Source organism: Callithrix jacchus, chromosome 13 (genome assembly GCF_049354715.1).
Source record: "Callithrix jacchus isolate 240 chromosome 13, calJac240_pri, whole genome shotgun sequence".
NCBI lineage: Eukaryota > Metazoa > Chordata > Mammalia > Primates > Cebidae > Callithrix > Callithrix jacchus.
The window spans coordinates 40,023,440-40,044,060 of NC_133514.1; the positions used below are offsets into that span (position 1 = coordinate 40,023,440).

Below are 20,621 nucleotides of genomic sequence, written 5' to 3' on the forward strand. Positions count from 1 at the left end.
TTTGATTGATTTATTCATTTACTTAACAAATTCATTGAGCATCTTCTAGATAACCAGTTGCTGTTCTAGCTATTGGGGATATAGCAGTGAATAAAACAGAACAGTTTCTGCTCTCGTGGAGCATGTAGTGTAATAAATGTAGGGTGCGGTAGATGATAATACGATTCACTACAGTAGTGAAAATATAAGTGGGAACATATTTTTGAAGGAAGAGATGAATTAAGTTTTGAATATTTTAATTTTGGATATGAGTTTACTTTGGGATAATTTGAGGCTCTTGTGGAACATCCACAGTGATGTATTATAAGAGTTTGTCTATGGATATATAGAGTTTGACATAGTTGCAATCCAGTTTTTTAGATTTCAAGAGAGATGTATATGTATGTGTACGTATGCACACACACTCATTTGTGTGTGTGCTTTTATGCAATGGTATTACATAGGTAGCCTTCCATAACCATGGCCACAACTGAGATACTTAACAGTACCATCACCACAGGACTGTCCTGTGTGATCCCTTTAGAGTCACACCGATCTCCTGAGCCCTTGGTATCCGCTAAGCCATTCTTCTTTGTGATTTCACACACGTTGCATAAAGTTATCAGGCAGTCTATATCCTTTTGAGATTGTGTTTTTATGCTGAGTATAATTTTCTTGAGGTTTATCCAGGTGGTTCCATACATCAACATTTGTTTCTTTTCATTGCTGAGTTTATGGTAGGAATGTACTAGAGTTTATTTAACCATTTAACCATTGAAGGACATATGAGTTGTTTCTAGTTTTTAGCTGCTATGAATAAAGCTGTTATAGACATTCATATACAAGTATTTGTGTGAGCATCAGCTTTTATTTCTTTGAGATAAAAGCTCAGTAGTGAGATTTCTGGTCCATATGGTAAATTCATTCTTTGTTTTGAAATAAGTTTATTTTCCAGAGTGGCTCTAACATTTTATATTCCCACCAGCAATGCATGAGGGATCCAGTTTATATTTATTATTTACTTATTAATGTTTTATTTTGAATTATTGAATTCCAAAGCAGCCTCACATCTCTAGATTGAAATGACTCTTAAAAACACTACATAATAAATTGTACTTAAGTATAAAATTAATTCTGTTTTTCAGTATGATTACTTGGGCTCTGATAGCATGATAGTAACAAATAAAGTTGTCGAAATTATTGGCCTTGCAAATTCAGTAAGTATTTTCCTTTTTATATAAAATAATTTTTGTTTTGAAATGATAATTTGCCTAAACTTGATGTGATATTCCTGGATAATTAACCCACCCCTATAAACTGAGTGTGGAGTTGTAAAAACATTGAATTAATTTCTAGGGCTTTATAAAATAAAGATCAATCATGCATGTATTTATCTATTCTGTTTTTAGATGTTTACCCAATTTAAAGTTACTATTGTGCTGTCATCATTGGAATTGTGGTCAGAGGAAAATAAGATTTCTACAGTTGGTGAGGCAGATGAACTATTGCAAAGATTTTTAGAATGGAAGCAATCTTATCTTAACCTAAGGCCTCATGATATTGCATATCTACTAATGTAAGAATAATGTTGCATTATTTCTAGAAAGAAAACAAACATCTGTGATAATTATGTAGCTTAATTTAAACAATTTATTCGTTTCTGAATATCCATGCTTTGATTATTTAGTATGTGCTTTATTCAGGCTTTGTGCTCAATTTCTGGTTGTCAGGCAATAAAAAACATTACTAACATTTATTTCTATGCTTATAAAGCTTTTCTAAATGAAGATGTTGAGAGTTTCAAGAGGTTAAGCCAGCTTGGAATTCTTGGATCTGGTGGTACTTCTAAGGTTTGAACCTACAGTTTGTAACTCTAGAGCCAATATTCTTAACCACTACTTAAAGAGATGGAATTTATCCTGAGAGGTTTGTATTCTTATATGAGCTTTGACCAAAGGCTGGATAAACGTGGCTACAAAGATTTTATCCTAATGAATTTTCTGAGTAATTTAAAAATGTTAGTTTTCTAATTATAAATTATAGCTATATATTTATAATTTTATTCATATTTAATTTATTAGCAATAATCAGCAAATGTCTTTCAATAAAACTATATATGTCTATATGTATATTTAAGTTTGGCATGTCAATATTTTCTTTTGCTTGTGTGAGACTAATCTTTCCATCACATCTTTGCCAGCCATAAATGTTATTGCTCTTTTAATTTTTGGTAGTCTGATGGATCCAACTTAATGTCATTGTCATTTTAATTTGCCTTTTTCTTGATGACTGATGGATTTGAGCATCTTTTCAAATGCTTGTAGGCCATTTGTATCTGTCTTTCTGTAATTGCCTTTTCTTGTCATATGACTATTTCCTTATAATTTGTAAGGGCTTTAAAAATAATTTCATTATCTTCAATATTCATATTTTTTCCCATAAGTTATTGGGGTACAGGTGGTATTTGGTTACATGAATAATTTCTTTAGTGATGATTTGTGAGATTTTGGTGCATCCATCACCCAAGCAGTATATACTGAACCCAATTTGCAGTCTTTTATCACTCATTCCCTGCCACTCTTCTCCCTAAGTCTCCACAGTCTATTGTATCATCCTTATGCCTTTGCGTCCTCTTAGCTTAGCTCTCACATATCAGTGAGAACATGCGAAGTTTGGTCTTCCATTCCTGAGTTACTTCACTTAGAATAATAGTCTCCAATCTCATCCAGGTCACTGCACATGCTGTTAATTCATTCCTTTTTATGGCTTAGTAGTATTCCATTGTATATATATGCCACAGTTTCTTTATCCACTTGTTGATAGATAGGCATTTGGGTTGGTTTCACGATTTTGCAATTGTGAATTGTGGTGCAATAAACATGCGTGTACAAGTATCTTTTTCTTTTTCTTTTTTTTTGAGACGGACTTTCACTCTTGTTACCCAGGCTGGAGTGCAATGGTGTGATCTCAGCTCACTGCAACCTCCGCCTCCTGGGTTCAGGCAATTCTCCTGCCTCAGCCTTCTGAGTAGCTGGGATTACAGTCACACGCCACTATGCCCAGCTAATTTTTTTTTTTTTTGTATTTTTAGTAGAGATGGGGTTTCACCATGTTGACCAGGATGGTCTTGATCTCTTGACCTCATGATCCACCCACCTTGGCCTCCCAAAGTGCTGGATTACAGGCTTTAGCCACTGTGCCCGGCCACAAGTATCTTTTTCAACGAATGATTTCTTTTCCTCCGGGTAGATACCCAGTAGTGGGATTGCTGGATCAAATGGTAGTTCTACTTTTAGATTTTTAAGGATTCTCCACACTGTTTTCCATAGTTTACATTTCCACCAACAGTGTAGAAGTGTCCTCTGATCACTGCATCCATGCCAACATCCACTGTTTTTTTATTATGGCCATTCTTGCAGGAATAATGTGGTATTGCATAGTGATTTTGATTTACATTTCCCTGATCATTAGTGATGTTGAGCATTTATTCATGTTTGTTGGCCATTTGTATAGCTTCTTCTGAGAATTGTCTGTTTATGTCCTTAGCCCACTTTTTGATGGGATTGTTTGTTTTTTCTTATTGATTTGTTTGAGTTCATTGTAGATTCTGAATATTAGGCTTTTGTCAGATGTATAGATTATGAAGATTTTCTTCCACTCTGTGGATTATATGTTTACTCTGCCCACTATTCTTTTAGCTGTGGGAAAGATCTTCAGTTTAATTAAGTCCCAACTATTTATCTTTGTTTTTACTGGATTTGCTTTGGGGTTCTTTGTTATGAAATTCTTGCCTACACCAACGTCTGGAAGGGGTTTTTCAATGTTATCTTATAGAATTTTTGTAGTTTCAGGTCTTACATTTAAGTGCTTAATCCATCTTGAGTTTATTTTTGTACAAGGTGAGAGGTGAGGATCCAGTTTCATTCTCCTACATGTGGCTTGTCAGTTATCCCAGCACCATTTGTTGAATCGGGTGTTTTCCCCACTTTATGTTTTTGTTTGCTTCGTTGAAGATCAGATGGCTATAAGTATTTGGGTTTATTTCTGGGTTCTCTATTCTATGCATACTCCTGATGAGCTCAGTAACATATATTTTACTTCATACTGACATCTTTTGATGTGCCCACTTCACATCAAATCAGATGTCAAGATCTACTGCCTTGCTTAGTCAATGTTTGTTTCCTTTCCTTCCTCCTTCAAAGGTTCAACTCCAGTTCTAACTATGAATTCCGTACTCTATAAGAAGTAATATATTAATCCCAAAGAAAAATTTAGCAGACTAAAATCTGGGGGTGGGAGAGACCTTCTACACTATTCAGGAAACCCAAAAGTAGAAAGAAAAGATTAACAAATTTGGCCATATGAAATGTAAAAGTTTTCATGTAGCAAAGAAAAAAGTTTATAGAAAAATTATAGATATGAAAATGTATTTGTCATAGAGATAAAAAAAGTTAGTATCTAAGCATTCAAAAAGCCCTTATAGCCATCTATGTAGGTAAAGAGGAAGTCAAACTGTCACTGCTGACAATACGATCATTTACCTTGAAAACTCTAAGGACTTCTCCAGAAAGCTTCTAGATCTAATAAAAGCATTCAACAAAGTTTCTGGATACAAGATTAATGTACACAAATCGGTAGCTCTTCTATGTACCAACAGTGACCAAGTAGAGAATCAAATCAAGAACTCAACTCCTTTCACAATAGCTGAAAAAAAAAATACTTAGTAATATACTTAACTAAGGAGTAGAAAGACCTCTACAAGGAAAACTACAAAACTACAAAACAAAATAAATTATAGATGACACAAACAAATAGAAATACATCCCATGCTCATGTATGGGTAGAATCAATATTGTGAAAATGACCATACTGCCAAAAGATACCTACAAATTCAATTCAATCCCCAGTCAAAATACCACCATCATTCTTCACAGAATTAGAAAAAAAATTCTAAAATTCATGTGGAACCTAAAAAGAGCCCACATAGCCAAAGCAAGACTAAGCATTTGAGATGCTTAGTGGTATAGATGCTCCAAGCATCTATACCTTAGTGGTTGAGAATATGGCTTGGATTCAGACTGCCTAAGTTCAGATCCTTCAGTAGGATTTATTAATCATGCTACCTTGAGAGAGTTTCTTTCACTTCCCATCTGGTATTTGTTTTGCTTAATAGTGACAAAAATAATAACTACTTCACTAGTTTTTTTTTTTTGAGAATTAAATGCATCAGGTAATGTAAAGCTGTGAGAATATTATTATTATTATATGACAGTTTATATGGCCCTTTCCTCAAAGCTTAAATAATAATGTTTAGGTGTGAAACAATAAAGCATTCCTACAGGAAACTGTTGAACTGTTGAACTCCCCTATAGGGAGCAACACATTTTAATCTATATATTAAAACGATTTGTCATTGTCACTTGACAAAGCATTTTTTATCAGAATATTGGAGCAAAGCCTTTGGTAAGCATAACCAGATGTGATGAGGACACTAAAGGCCTTGAAACTTGGATCTATTGGATATGTTCAGATATCAAGGGCATTTAATGGAATTAATACTAATATGTCATATTAAATGATATTCCAAAGAAACAATTAAGGATGTATGGAAAGATCATACCTCAGTTTGCTTTAGATTTGGATTTTATGAACTGCAGACTTAAATTATAAGTAGGAATTCTCACATTTAAATTGTCTGTTAAAATCAATTATAAATGTAAACTTATTTATTTAGTTATAGGGATTACCCTGATTATGTGGGAGCAACGTTTCCTGGAAAGATGTGTATTACTCGTTATTCTGCAGGAGTTGCATTTGTATGTAACTATTTAATCTTATTTTTAAAAATTAACACACTTAAAAATTATTTAATGTGATAGCATGTATTTTATACAATTTATGTGTATGTTTACATTTACGGATTTGCATTTGTTTTTCATTACTGTTAAAATTTTAAAGTGTGTAGAAGAAAGAATATTTTATAGATCAATATCTTGTTGCATATATAGAGTAATGCATTGTGAAAACTTATCTTCAATAAAATTTCTGTAAGTCCAATAGATTTTTGCTTGCACACATAAAATTGGAGAAATATTCTTGTAGATAAAATAGATTCAAAATAAGAGCAAACAAAAACTACATTAAGCGGAGATAACCACTATTAATATTTTGATTGATACATATATTTTTTTGTTTCTTAAAAGACTTAAATTAAAACATTTTATAGCATGTTTTTAGAAACTTATTTTTTGTTGATACATAATAGTTGTACATAAAGGCAGTGAGCAGAATGGTGGTTACCAGTGGGTAGGGGGAAGATGAAGAGAAGTTGAGTATTCTTTTTCCTGTGTACAGTTATTCTGTGAATAGCTACAGGTCCCTCTGTGGAAGGCTTGGGTGGGGAATAGTGACAGTTTCATCTTTATAACAGGTTCATTCCTCAAAGGTACTCTCTTAGTTGAGAATCCCTGAGGGTGCGATTTGGTTTAGGCTTGGGAATTTGCATCATAGCACCTCATGTTAGGTTTTTGGCACTAGACCTAGAATGTCAAGAAAACCTTCAGTGTGATTTAGGGACCCTGAAATAATTATCATAATCACTGTAGGTCAAAACAACTTTGATAATCTGTAAGCCTCTTTAGCTTCTGGTGGTAATTGCACCTACCTTGTCTCAGTTAAGCAGTGTCACCTGTCCTGTAACTCTCCTTAGTCTCAGTGTTCCTATTGGGGGCGGGCGTGGTGGCTTAGGCTTGTAATCACAGCACTTTGGGAGGCCGAGGCGGTTGGATCACCTGAAGTCAGGAGTTTGAGACCAGCCTGGGCAACATGGCGAAACCCCATCTTTACCAAAAATATAAAAATTAGCCAGGCATAGTGGTGGGTGCCTGTAATCTCAGCTACTGAGAAGGCTGAGGCAGGAGAATCACTTGAACCCAGGTGGTGGAGGTTGCAGTGAGCCAAAATCACACCATTGCACTTTACCCTGGGCAACAAGAGTGAAACTCTGTCTTAAAAAACCCTCATAAAAACTAAAAACAACCCCTCTCTCCCACAAAACTCCATTGGTTTCAGAGAACTAAGTTCCATTGCACTATGTGCTACCATCATCTCCACTCTACAAAAATCAACTAGCAGAGAGTTTTGATGATATTGTGTGTCTTTCACAAAGCATTTCCTAGCGTCTTGAAGGAAATATCCTTCCAACCCTCCTTGAAAGTTTGATCAAGCGTAGTTACCCAACAGGTTCCACACAGTAGATTCATTCAATATTACCATATTCCTGAAACTCAGCACTTCTTCACCTACGGTATGCCAGGAAAACTCCCATATTTTCACCTTGAGGACAGTAGGCTCCTGTTAAATCTAATTCAGTTAACATGGCTCCTGCTTTTACTTGGCACATTAAATACAAAATCCAAGGTGAGTTATGAATTACACTAAATTTGTTCCAGTCTAGCCTTCTATTTCATATTGTCTGATCAATCCCTTTCAAAGTACAAATTATCCCCTTCCAGAGCAGTACATTTATACTTCTCCTTCAAGACCATGTTGGGAATTAATTCTTGATATGGACCTAGAGGCACTGTGGGGTAGTGAGACTAATGTTCCAGCTAACATCATGAAAACTTTTTTTTTCTTTTTCTTTTTTTTTCAAATGTAGAGGCTCTTTCATTGTTTGGAGAGAGCTTTCTCTGATGGCAAAGGAAGTAAAGAGATGTTATTCCAATTGTTCACCTCCCAAGTTTCAGATGCTAATGCTTTTCCCACCAAATCTGGTGGGTTCCAGCTTGGTCCTTAGCCATGTCAATCCATGACTACAGATGAGTTACTTGATTGCTGCTGCAGAGGGTTTCTGATTCCCTGTTTACATTTTCCATTGCTCATTTGCAGCGTTCCCTTTCTATTCTTCATTATATGCATCCTTTAGGGCTGTCATAAGAAATTGGTTGACTCCAAAATCTTTATTATCCCTTTTGTCACCATAACTCACAACTTGGCCTCCTCCTGCATCATATCCTATGCCAGCTTTGGTGATAATTTGAGAAATCATGATGCCATTGCATACCATGAATTACTAGTGCCCCATTTCTTTTTCACAAGGAAGTTACCTGTGTTTAATATATGAACAGCCTAATCCAATAGTGCCATCTCAAGGATCCGTTTTCTGTGGCTTCTTTTCACATCAGTCACTGTGTCAATGAGGTTTCTAGCAGGCAGCAGGGTGAGCACTTAAATTGGGTAATTTGATTATGTGGCCATTTCATGAGCTGGTGGTGGGGAGATGAGATGGATTATCCAAAATTAGTATTAGAGCCATTGTAAAAAATTAGATGAGTTGAAGATTATGGTCCATATAACCAACACCATAATGTAGATTTTCTTCATTGAAATGAGTCTTTTATATATTGATAGTAACTACCTAAGAATTATGTTAGGTATTCAATTGCTAAATTATCACAAAGCTTGGCATACACTCAATATGCTTCAATCTCAGTATAACTTCATAAGAAGAGCTTCATCTTTTCACCTATTGAAGGATCCATATCTCCCTGATTATTTAGCATTTGATAAAACAATAAAATGTGCACAATTAGACATGTTTTAAGCCATCCTTTAAAGAATTATCTTTCCTTATAATTTTTTTGTTGTATTATAGTACCCCAAGGAGATAACTCTGGAGACGTTTTCAGTTATTGTCACCCAGATGCTGGCCCTCAATCTGGGAATATCATACAATGACCCAAAGAAATGTCAATGTTCAGAATCCATCTGTATAATGAATCCAGAAGCTATGTAAGTTTTAACAAAATGTTCATTTATTGCTTATGTTTATTTCATTTTAAATATTCAGTCTGAAAATTTAGTATTTACTTAAAGCACAAATTAGCTATCAATGTACCAAGTTGACTACAAAATATAAACATGTAATTTTAAGTGTAAAAGTAGTATGAAGTGTTCATTAAAGACAATCAAGGATAACAAATCCAATCTGCAAGATATATTAGAAAAAGAATATGAAAGCACTTAGTAAGGATCTTTAAAAATATGGCAGCAGGCCATAATAAGTGGTCTTTGTTTTAGACAAGGTTTTTTTCGGTTTTACTTTTAGCATAGTTTGGTATTATGAAAAAAAACTTGTTATCTAAAAAAGTCAGAAGTCCTAATTGGAGACCAACATTTTATATATATATAAATATATATGTATATTTACATATATTTACATATATATATTTGTGTGACTTGGGATAAATTACTTGACTTTGCCTAGATTTATTTTTCTCATCTTTAAATGGGAATAATTATGCCTATTTTCTTTTATTTCACAGGGCGATGTAAGAATGAAAGAAGAAAGAGAAATAGGAAAGGGTTTTTCTAAATTGTAGAATTCTATGAGTATGTGATTGATTAGCTAGAGTGGTTTCTAAACTCATCAGTCTTTCCAAAATGGTATATCAGATAAGAACTACAGCAGCTGTCATTAGTATTTTGTAGTTTTTCTGTTTGTAAAATGGCCTATGGTATGCATAACCTATTCATTCCTGAAGAACAGTCAAAGATCAGAAGTGAAAATAAGACATTAAAATTTGAAAACATATTATATTTATGGGTACTTCTAAGCACCTTTTAAAGTTAACTCTTATGTTCTAAATAACTAAAACTCAACATATATACCCATAAAAATAGCTTGAACTCAACATAGTTTATATAATGCAATTATATTACAAATTAGCTCTAAAAGTATGTGCGTGTGTATATATATGCCTGGCATATATATCCACATATATACATATATATGCATATATATATATGCCATATCATATATGTATATCATGTCATATATATGTGAACATATATACATGATATGCATACATATACACACACACACATGTCCACATATCAATATATATATATGATATGCATATATCCATATAGATGGATAAATGGAATCCATCTATCTATCTATCTATCTATCTATCTATCTATAGCACAACAATATGAAAATGATTATTTTGAGCTAATTGTTCACATGGCCAGCTACTCCCAAGTATGCTAGGACAACATGTTTTGTGTAGGTCATCCAGGGCCTAAGATTAATGATAATAAGATGAACAAATATTTACATTGTACTTACTACGTTTTAGAGACCATTCCAAGCACTTTACATATATTAACTTACTTGATTCTCACAATATCTCTATAGGGCAGTTCCTATTATTCCCATTTTTACAGATGAGAGGCTAAGTTATAAAAAGGATAATTACCCATGGTCAGATGGCTAGTTTGTGGCAGACTTGGGTTTTGAATCTGTTTAGTAAACCTTTAGGATCATATGGTACTTTATGTTTAAAAAGCCTTCAATATATAATCTCCAATTTCTTACAAATCACTTGTGTATGATTAAAATATTATATTAATTTTTACAAAATCTAATAATAGCACATGTGTAACTCTTTTGCATATCCACAGTACATCTCACACATTATTTTATGTTAATTCACAAAGAAAGCATGTCATTAATTACATATTTAAATTTAATGTGTTTATTAAAAAGTCCCTGGATTATAGGTTGCCAAAGTGATCTACTTTTACTAGATACACAGTTAATTAATGGACAAACTTTAGTGGTATCAGTAATACTAGCAGTGATTTATTGGGTACCTATTAAAAACTAGATAATTGAATTACACACTCACTTATTAATTATATTTAATTCTCACAGCCTCACCTATCTATGAGGTAGATGAGCATAATCCCTATTATGCAGATGAGAAAATTAAGTAGGACTTAGATAATTTAATCACTTTGCCTAAGGCCTCATAAGTCATAGGGTTGGCATTAGTCACAAGTTTATCTAATTTCAAAGCCTTGTTTCATTCTTCTTTTTTTTAAAACTAACCTCTCTTGATTCCCCTACCCACTCTTCCCAGTCTTTAGAAAGCATCATTCTACTTTATATCTTTATGAGTTAAACTTTTTAACTCCTGCACATGGTTGAAAATTGTGATATTTGCCTTTTTGTGCCTGGCTTTTTTCACTTAACATAATGACCTCCTGTTCCATTCATGTTGTTACAAATGAAAAATTTTCATTTTTTATGGTTGAATAGTATTCCACTGTGATGTATATACCACATTTTCTTTATCCATTCATCCATTGATTCACATTTACATTGATTCTATGTTTTGGCTATTGTGAATAGTGCTGCAATAAACATGAAGGTTCAGGTATCTTTCTAATATACTGATTTCCTTTCATTTGTATAAATACCAAGTAAAAAGATGGCTGGTTTGTATTGTAGTTGTTCAATTTTTTTGAGAAGCCTCCACAATACTTCCTATTATGGATATATGAATTTACATTCCCACTAATAGTGAAATGAGTTGCCTTTTCTCAACATCATTACCAGTATTTGTTAGTTTACATCTTTTTTGATAATAGCCATTCTAACTGAGGTGAGATGGTATCTCATAGTGATTTTGATTTAAAAATTTCCAATGATTATTGATGTTGAATATTTTTTCATGTCAGAAAAGAGCAGGTTGGTAATTTGTATGTCTTCCTTTGAGAAATGTCTATTCAAATCCTTTGCCACTTTTAAATGGAATTATTCTATTCATGTGTGTGTTTTTAAACTTTTATATTAGGTTCAGGTGTACATGTGCAGGTTTGTTATATAAGTAAACTTGTGTCATGGGGGTTTATTGTACAGATTATTTTGCCACACAGGTACTAAGCCTAGTACCCAGTAGTTGTTTTCTTCTGATCCTCTCCATCCTCCCACCTTCCACCCTCAAATAGTACCCAGTGTTGTTCCTCTGTATGTGTCTATGTGTTCTCATCCTTCAGTGCCTAAACATGTGGTATTTAGTTTTCTGTTCCTGTTAGTTTGCTAAGGATAATGGCCTCCATCTTTATCCATGGTTCTACAAAGGACATGATCTCATTATTTTTATGGTTGCATAGTATTCCATGGTGTGTATGCACCACATTTTTTTTATCCAGTCTACCAATGATGGGCATTGAGGTTGATTTCATGTCTTTGCTATTTCAAATAGTGCTGCAATGAACACATACATGCATGAGTCTTTATGATAGAATGATTTATATTTCTTTCGGTATATACCTGGTAATCACATTGCGGGGTTGAATGGTAATTCTATTATTAGTTTTTTGAGGAATCCCACACTGTTTTCTACAATGGTTGAACTAATTAACACTCCCACCAACAGTTTATAAGTGTTCCTCTTTCTTCACAACCTCACCAGAATCTGTTTTTTGTCTTTTTAATAATAACCATGCTGATTGGTTTGAGATGGTATCTCATTGTGGTTTTGATGTGCATTTCTCTAATAATCAGTGGTTTTGAGCTTTTTTTTCATGTGCTTGTTGGCTGCATGTATGTCTTCTTTTAAAAAGTGCCTATTCTTGTCCTTTGCCCACTTTTTAATAGGGTTGTTTGTTTTTCTCTTGTAAATTTTTTTAGGTTCCTTATGAAGCTGAATATTAGACCTTTGTCAGATGCATAGTTTGAAAATATTTTCTCCTGTTTTGTAAGCTGTTTGTTACTCTTTTGACAATTTATTTTGCTGTGCAGAAGCTCTTTAATCAAATCCTAATTTTTGTTTTTGTTGTAATTGCTTTTGTAGTCTTCATCATGAAATGTTTGCCAGTTCCTATGTACAGAATGATTATTACCTAGGTTGTCTTCCAGGGTTTTTACCTTTTGGGCTTTACATTTAAGTCATTAATCAACCTTGAATTGATTTATGTATGTGGCGTAAAGAAGGAGTTTCAGCAGGAATGATACCAGCTCTTCTGTGTACATCTGGTAGAATTTGGCTGTGACTCTGTGTGGTCTTGGGCTTTCTCTCTCGGTTAGTTGCCTATTTTTTATTGATGCAATTTCAGGACTTGTTATTAGTTTGTTTCAGGATTTAATTTCTTGCCGGTTCAGTCTTGGGAGATTGTATGTGTCCCAGAATATATTCATTTCTTCTAGATTTCCTAGCTTGTGCACAGAGGTGTTTGTAGTAGTCTCTGATGGTTATTTGCATTTCTTTGGGGTCAGTGGTAACATCCCCTTTGTTGTTTCTAACTGTTACCATTATGTAGTGCCCTTCTTTGTCTTTTTTTTAATCTTCATCCGTTTAAAGTCTGTTTTGTCTGAAATTAGGACTGCAACATCTGCTTTTCCTATTCTCCATTTGATTGGTAGATTTTTCTCCATTCTTTTATTTTGAGCCTATGTATGTGAGGTGGTTCTCTTGAAGATAGCATACCATTGGGTCTTATTTCTTTTTCTAGCTTGCCACTACATGCCTTTTAATTGGGGCATGTAGCCTGTTTACATTAAATGTTAGTATTAATATATGTGAATTTGATACTGTCATCGTGTTACCTGGTTATTTTGCAGACTTGTTTATGTGGTTGCTTTATAGTGTCACTGCTCTGTGTATTTCAGTGTTTTTATAGTGACTGGTAATGGTCTTTCCTTTCCTGGTAGTGCTTCTCTCTGGAGCTCAGGATTCCTGGACTGCATGCTCTAACTCTGTGGAACTAGTATCAGGCCCCAGCTTTGTTCTCTGGCTCCTTGAGATTAGGAACCTGCTGCCATGGCAGAACCAAGGTGTTCCTAGACTGCTGGCCACAAAACTCCAATGGGTAGTGGCAAAGTGCTTCCTGGGCTATAGGACACTAAATCAGCAAGAGTGCTAGAGACACAATTATATGCCTAGGACAATCCTATTTTGTGATAGTGCAGCCCTCTGGGTGGATGTGGTGTTATGCCAGTAGGGCGATAGGGATGTGGAGATGCCAGAACTGTTGGGATTCAGTTCAGGATCTGAACTTGAATCTGGTGGTTTGGTGGGGCTAGGCTCTCAAAATGCTGTAGTGCTGTGTCAGCTTGGGTCTTGGTGGGAAGGGGATGGGGGTATTTGGGACCCAGCACAAACATCCTCTGTGGAACAGTACCAACTTGTGGACTTGAGGCACCTGCCTACACTAATCTCAGAGCCTGTGTTGGCTAAGGGACTGTCCTGTCACTAGGATTGCAGGAGTCCACAATAGAAATGTGGATGTCTTGGATCTTGCTTACTTTTTCTTGCAATGAGGAGTTGCTTCGGGATTTGAGCTGATTGTGGCCAGGCTGGCTGTTTTGCTTCTCTCTCTTTCTATGCCTCAGAGGTTATTTGTCACTTCTCCAGTAAATTCCGGTGTTTTATCTTAGAACCTCTGATTATCTATTTGCTCTTTTGGTCTTTTTTGTGCATGAGAAAAGTACCAGGCTCCCATAGTCAGCCATTTTGAAGCCCCCTCCTATTCCTGAGATATTATTTTGATAGTTTAATTTATATATGCTTTTTAAAGGTGGGCAACTCATACCTTTTTCATTCATACATTTTTAAAATTTATAATGATTCAAAATGTTTACATGCATATGGGGTACAGCGTAATGTTTCAACATATGCTACATTGCATAATGTTCAAATTAGGGTAATTCCCATATCTATCACTTTAAACATTTATCATTTCAGCAGGGTGATAACATTCAAAATCTGCTCTTTTAGCTATCTTGGAATATGCACTACATTGTTATTTTATATAGTCACCCTACTGTATAATAAAATTCCAGAACTTTCTCTTCCCATTTAGCTATCATTGTACACACTAACCAACCTCTCCCCGTCTTCCTCTCTCTCTCTTTCCCTCACCAGCTTCTCTATTTTTATGATATCAACTTTTTAAAAATTTCACACGAGTGTGATCATGTGGTGGTTGTCTGTGTATCTGGCTTATTTCACTTAATATAATGTCCTCCAGCTCCCTTCATGTTGTCAGAAATGATAGGATTTCATTTTTTTATGGTGAAATAACATTCTTTTTTTATATATACATATATACCACATTTAAAAAATTAGTTTATCTGTAAATGGGCATTTAGAATAAGTTCATGTCTTTGCAATTGTGAATAGTCCTGCAGTAAACATGGGAGTGCAGATATCTCTTTGACATTCTGATTTATTTTTTGTAGATATATGCTCAGTAGTGGATTGCTGGATCATATAGGAGTCCTATTTTTAAGTTTTTGAGGAAGATTCATACTATTTTTCATAATGGTCATGTAATTTACATTTTCACTATGAATGTTCAAGATATTGCCTTTATCTCCATCTTTTATAGTGTGTAATTTTTTCTTTTTGATAATAACCATTTTTTGATCACAAAGAATGAAACAAACATAACCTAAAAAACTCTACACTTTAACTCCCTTCTCCCCAGTTTTGACTTTTTAATCTCTAAATTTACGTTTTTTTATATTACCTAGCTCTTAAAATTTGTTATTGTTTTCAATATCTTTGGCTTTTAATCTTCATACCAAAGATATGAATGATTTACACACCATAGTTACAGTGTTAGAGTGTGCTAAATTTGTTTACTTACTTTTATTTCTTCACATTTTTTTGTTGCTCATTAGCATCCTTTTCTGTTAGACTGAAGAACTTACTTTAATATTTCTTATGGTTTGATGGTGGTGAATTACCTCCACTTTTGTTGGCCTAGGTGTTTTGAATCACTCCTTCATTTCGAAGGATACTTTTTCTGGGTACAATATTCTTGGCTGAAAGTTTTTTTCCTTGGGGACTTGAAATATGTCATCCCATTCTCTCCTGGTCTTTAAGGTTTCCCTAGAGAATTCTGCTGCCAGATGTATTGGAACTCCTTAATAGTTTATTTGCTTCTTTTCTCTTGTTGCTTTTAGGGGTCTCTCTTGTCCTTGACCTTTGAGAGTTTGATTATTATATGCCTTGAGATAGTTTTATTTGGGTTAAATCTTCTTGGTGATTTTTGACCTTCTTGTAACTGGATATTTATATTTAGGTTTAGATAATTTTCCATTATCATTTATTTGAATAACCTTTTCTAACCCCTTTCTCTTCCTCTACTCCCTTTGAAGGTCAATGACTGTTACATTTGCTTTTTGATATTATCTAATTGATCCACTAAGTGCTCTTTGTTCAATTGCTTTTTTTTCTTCTTGATGTATTTTCAAATACCCTGTGTTTGAGCTCATGAATTCTTCCTTTTGTTTGATCACTTCTGCTTTTGAGACCCTCTAACACGTATTAATTATTCAGTTTATCTATTATTGCTCCAGGAATTCTGCTTGATTTTAAAAATTATTTCAATCTCTTATTTAACTATCTCTGATAATTTTCTGAATTGTTTCTCTGTGTTTTCTTAATGTTATTTGAGCTTCCTCAAAATATCTATTTTATATTATCTGTGTAAGAGCTTTCTCCAGGTTTGGTTACTGGTGTCTTATTATGTTTGATGGAATCATATTTTCCTGAATGTTATTAATGCTTATGGCTATATCTGGGCTTTAAAGAATTAAATATTTATTCTAGTCTTCATGGTCTGGCCTTGTTTGTACTGGCTCTTCTTCAGAGGACCTTACACAAATTTCAAGAGTACTGACTGATGAGTCAAGACTGTGGTTGCTGCTGCCATTTCAGCACTAGATAGCACCTTAAACTCAATTATGCTGTGACTCCCTATGTATCCAACCTTGGTGGACTTGGATTTCCAAGCCCAAAGTCTCTCGCTCACTTCCTTTCTTTTCCGCTAGCAGAAGGAGTTGCTGTCTACACTCCGCTGTCTGGAGTTGCGGGAGAGGTGATGCATGCACTTTCATGGCCCCTGCAACTGGCAGCATACTGGCTTACACCTGAAGCCCATGGCCTCATAGACCAGCAGAGTAATGGTTAAGGGGATTTGCTCACCTAACACCCACAGTCACTATTACCTGACTGTCACTAGTATTTATACATGGCCTAAAGCTTCTTTCATCAGTGAGTGTTGAAGTTGGCCAAGGCTTGGCTCCATCCTATTGGGGTGGTGTATTTCCTTCTGAACTGGGGAAGGTCTAGAATTCTGTGGGCACCAGCCTGGAACAGGACTGTGGGATTCATCCTGGTGCTGTGTTTTACTGCAGTGGGGCTGGTACAGGTTTCTCAGGCAAAGCCCCATGCACACTTCCTTCTCCCTCTCCTGAAAGACACATTCGACCCTGAACATGCCCTATCTCTCCTGACAAATTCACTCTCTATGTTGCACTGCTTTAGATTGGGGAAGGGACGGTGTAGTATTGCAAAACTATCATTTCTACTCTCTTCAATATGTCTTTTCTTGTTACTATGCCAAAACCAGTTACTGTGATCTTTTACCTCATTCCTTTATCTCTTGTGAAGGTGTTTTCTTGCATGGATAATTGTTCACTTCAGTGTCCCTACTGAGGAATGATTGCTGGAGGGTTCTATTCCATGATCTTGCTCTGCCTCCTCTTCCACATCTCATATCTTAAATCCTCACTTTCAAGACAATATACACAGACAAACCAGTTCAGAAGTGAAAAAAGGGAAGGGGCACATGAAATGGGAATAACTATGAATGTAGGAACCTAGGACAAACTCATGGTTAGATTATATAGTATTTTTCTCTCTGTGCCTGGCTTATATTACTGAGTATAATATTCAGTAGCTTCTTCATCTATATTGTTGCAGATGACAGGATTTTCTTCTTTTTTTAATGATTGGATAGTATTCTGTTGTGTGTATATATAACACATTTCTTTTTTTACTTGTCCAAGTTGATTTAATTATTATCTTTAAAAATATTTATTTTGATTTTTCTGAGTCCATGTGTATATTGACAGACATGTTGATTCCATATCAAGGCTGTTGTGAATTTGTACAGCATGGTGACAGTGGTTAAAAAGAATGCACTGAATTTGAAAATTGCTAAGACAGTAGGTTTTAAATGTTCTCTCAACATAAAAAGGATAAGTATGTGAGATAATTTGTTAAGTAGCTTGATTTAATTATTCCACAATGTATGCCTATATTGAAACATTATGTTGTACACCATAAATATATACAATTAAAAAAACTGTGTGTGAATACTCATTCTGCCAATTTACAAGCTGACTTTTAAGGATTTTAGCTTATCTGAACTTTAGTTCAATTTATGTAAAATGATGACAATACCAACCTTTTGGTTTGTGGTAAGGATTAGGTAATGAAATCTGGCACATAATAGGTACTCAATAAATCTGTTTCTTTCTTGCCTTACAGATGTTTATCACATAAAAATGTAGTGAAAATTGACTGACTCATCCTATGGAACTGTTCTCTGAATTCTCTTTATTATTTATATATGGACATAATAATATATAAATTTGATAAATATACAATTTTTTTGAGATCTTTGAGGAAGTTTAGGACTAAGCACAGTATCATTTGTTTAATAAAATTTTGTAGTTAATTGGGTGTTAATTTTTATTTGAAGTATCTGTCCAAATCTGGGTGCTGATTTTTATTTGGAATAATATCTGTTCAAATCCTTTGCCTGTTTTAAAATTGGACTACTATGTGTATGTTTTGCTATTGAATTGTACTTAATTTTGTTTTAATAAGAGCATATTTTCCAGTGAATAAAATCACATGACATCCTCAAGTATGATTTTGGCCTCTAAGCATTTATTATAAACATTTGTAATTGCCAATTGAATTTAACATTTCAAAATTAATTTATATCATATAGGAATGTGTTTTCAGAAGTATATTGCCAATGACATTATATGGATTCATTTTTAGGCAATCCAGTGGTGTGAAGACTTTTAGCAGTTGCAGTTTGAGGAACTTTCAAAATTTCATTTCAAATATGGGTGCCAAATGTCTTCAGAACAAGCCACAAATGCAAGGAGTTCAGAAACCATCCTGTGGCAATGGCAGATTAGAGGGAAATGAAGTCTGTGATTGTGGTACTGAGGCAGTAAGTCTGATAACTAGGAAAATTGATTAATAAATTTATTGTTTTAGTTTATCTTTTTCATAAATGTCATATATCTCAAATGTGAATGAGTACCATGCAGAATGTTGACAGTAAGTAAAGTTGGGTTGAAATACATCCAAGACAATACTGTCTAGGTTTTGTAGGTTGAAGAATTTTGAACAAGTTTAAAATGTACTGCAAAAAATTATTGGAAATGGGAAAGAGGAGAGTCTACAATTAGCTTTTGGTTTCAGAGTAACTATATAAGGTTCTTTACAAATCTCTGCTTAATCTTTGGACATTTACAGATCTCTTAATGAAGACTGATTAAGCAGCCCAATGTGTCCTTTAGGGTATGACCTCACAATGGAATCAGTAGTAGGGGAATCTGTATCAATATTATAATATGAACACCAGATAATTTTGATTATTCACTTGATAGGAAAACCTTGAAAATATAATAAATTCAAAGGCCCAGGGTATAATGCTTTCATATAATTCAATATTTGCAGCATTGCAATATTGCAACATCTGTGGTACACAGATATTATAAATTTCCTTGGTTACAAGGTAGACAGAAATTTATTAGGGCTTGTTACAGTCATAGGTCTTAATTACGTGTCCCATATCACATTATTTTAATTACTATGTTTTTGTATTATGTTTAACAATTTGGTAGAACAAGTCCTCTTCATTTTTTATTTTATTTTATTTTTTTCATTTATTTATTTTAGACAGACTTTTGCTTTTGTTGCCCAGGCTGGAGTGCAATGCCACCATTTCAGCTCACTTCAACCTCTGCCTCTTGGGTTCAAGTGATTCTCTTGTCTCAGCCTCTCAAGTAGCTGGGATTACAGGTGCCAGCCACCACGCCTGGGTAATTTTGTATTTTTAGTAGACATGGGGTTTTGTTATGTTGGTCAGGCTGGCCTCAAACTTCTGACCTCAGGTGATCCACCCACTTCGGCCTCCCAAAGTGCTGGGATTACAGGCATCACCTACTGCACCTGGCTTTCTTCTTGATTTTGTTTTTTTAAATCAATTTTATTGGGGTATAATCCACATACAAAAAAATGCACCCATTTTAAGTGTACAGATTGATGAGATTAAACAAATGTACATGACTATTGGTATAATTAAGATATATATTTTTTCATTATCCCCAAAAGTGTATTCATAACCTTTTGCAGTTATTTCCACCTCCACTTGTCTCCAGACAATTTCTGATTCTGTTACCTTTGCCTGGTCTGGAAAGTCATGTAAATGAAGTGAGACAGCACATGTTTTTTGTGTCTGGCTTCTTCCTTTCAATATAGTGTTGTAGAGATTCATCCACTTATTTCATATCACAATAGTTTCCCCCTTTTAACTTTGAGTAATATTTAATTGTATGGATATACCACGATCTGTTTTAACCATTCACTTGCTAATGGACATTTAAGTTGTTAACACTATTGATTCATTATTCTTAATTTGTAAAAGTACAACTGCTTGTGTGTACAACAAGTGTATGTTTATAAGAAATTGCCAACATATTTTCCAAAATGGTTGTATCCTCTTACACTCCTGTCAGCAGCATATGAAACTTTGAGTTCCTTTATATCTGCATTAGAATTTGTTATCATCTGATTCTTAAATTGTAGCTATTCCAGTGGTTTTGTAGGAGTTTAAATGTGTCTTTTCTTGATTACTCTAATGATGTTGAGCATGCTCTTACCAGTGACTTTTTTTTTTAAAAGCAATTACTTTCAATTGACAAATAATAGTTTTATATGTTTCTGGGATACAGTGCAGTTTGATATATG

The 20,621-nt window shown here is 34.3% G+C and overlaps 1 protein-coding gene across 11 annotated transcripts in view; it reads left to right on the forward strand.

Moving 5' to 3' along the window:
• The window catches only part of ADAM32 (ADAM metallopeptidase domain 32), a 181,910-nt gene that overhangs the window by 63,692 nt on the left and 97,597 nt on the right, over positions 1-20,621 (forward strand). For 10 of the 11 annotated variants that reach the window (XR_013525624.1, XR_004732787.3, XR_004732786.3 and 7 more), the window contains 5 exons: positions 1,125-1,196; positions 1,389-1,555; positions 5,714-5,795; positions 8,636-8,772; positions 18,639-18,816. Coding sequence is in view for 8 of the 11 variants with exons in the window: in XM_035270328.3 (XP_035126219.3) it covers positions 1,125-1,196; positions 1,389-1,555; positions 5,714-5,795; positions 8,636-8,772; positions 18,639-18,816 (636 nt within the window). In the remaining 3 variants the exon portion in view is untranslated. The remainder of the gene's footprint in view (positions 1-1,124; positions 1,197-1,388; positions 1,556-5,713; positions 5,796-8,635; positions 8,773-18,638; positions 18,817-20,621) is intronic. The other variant, XM_035270338.3, reaches the window with a different exon arrangement.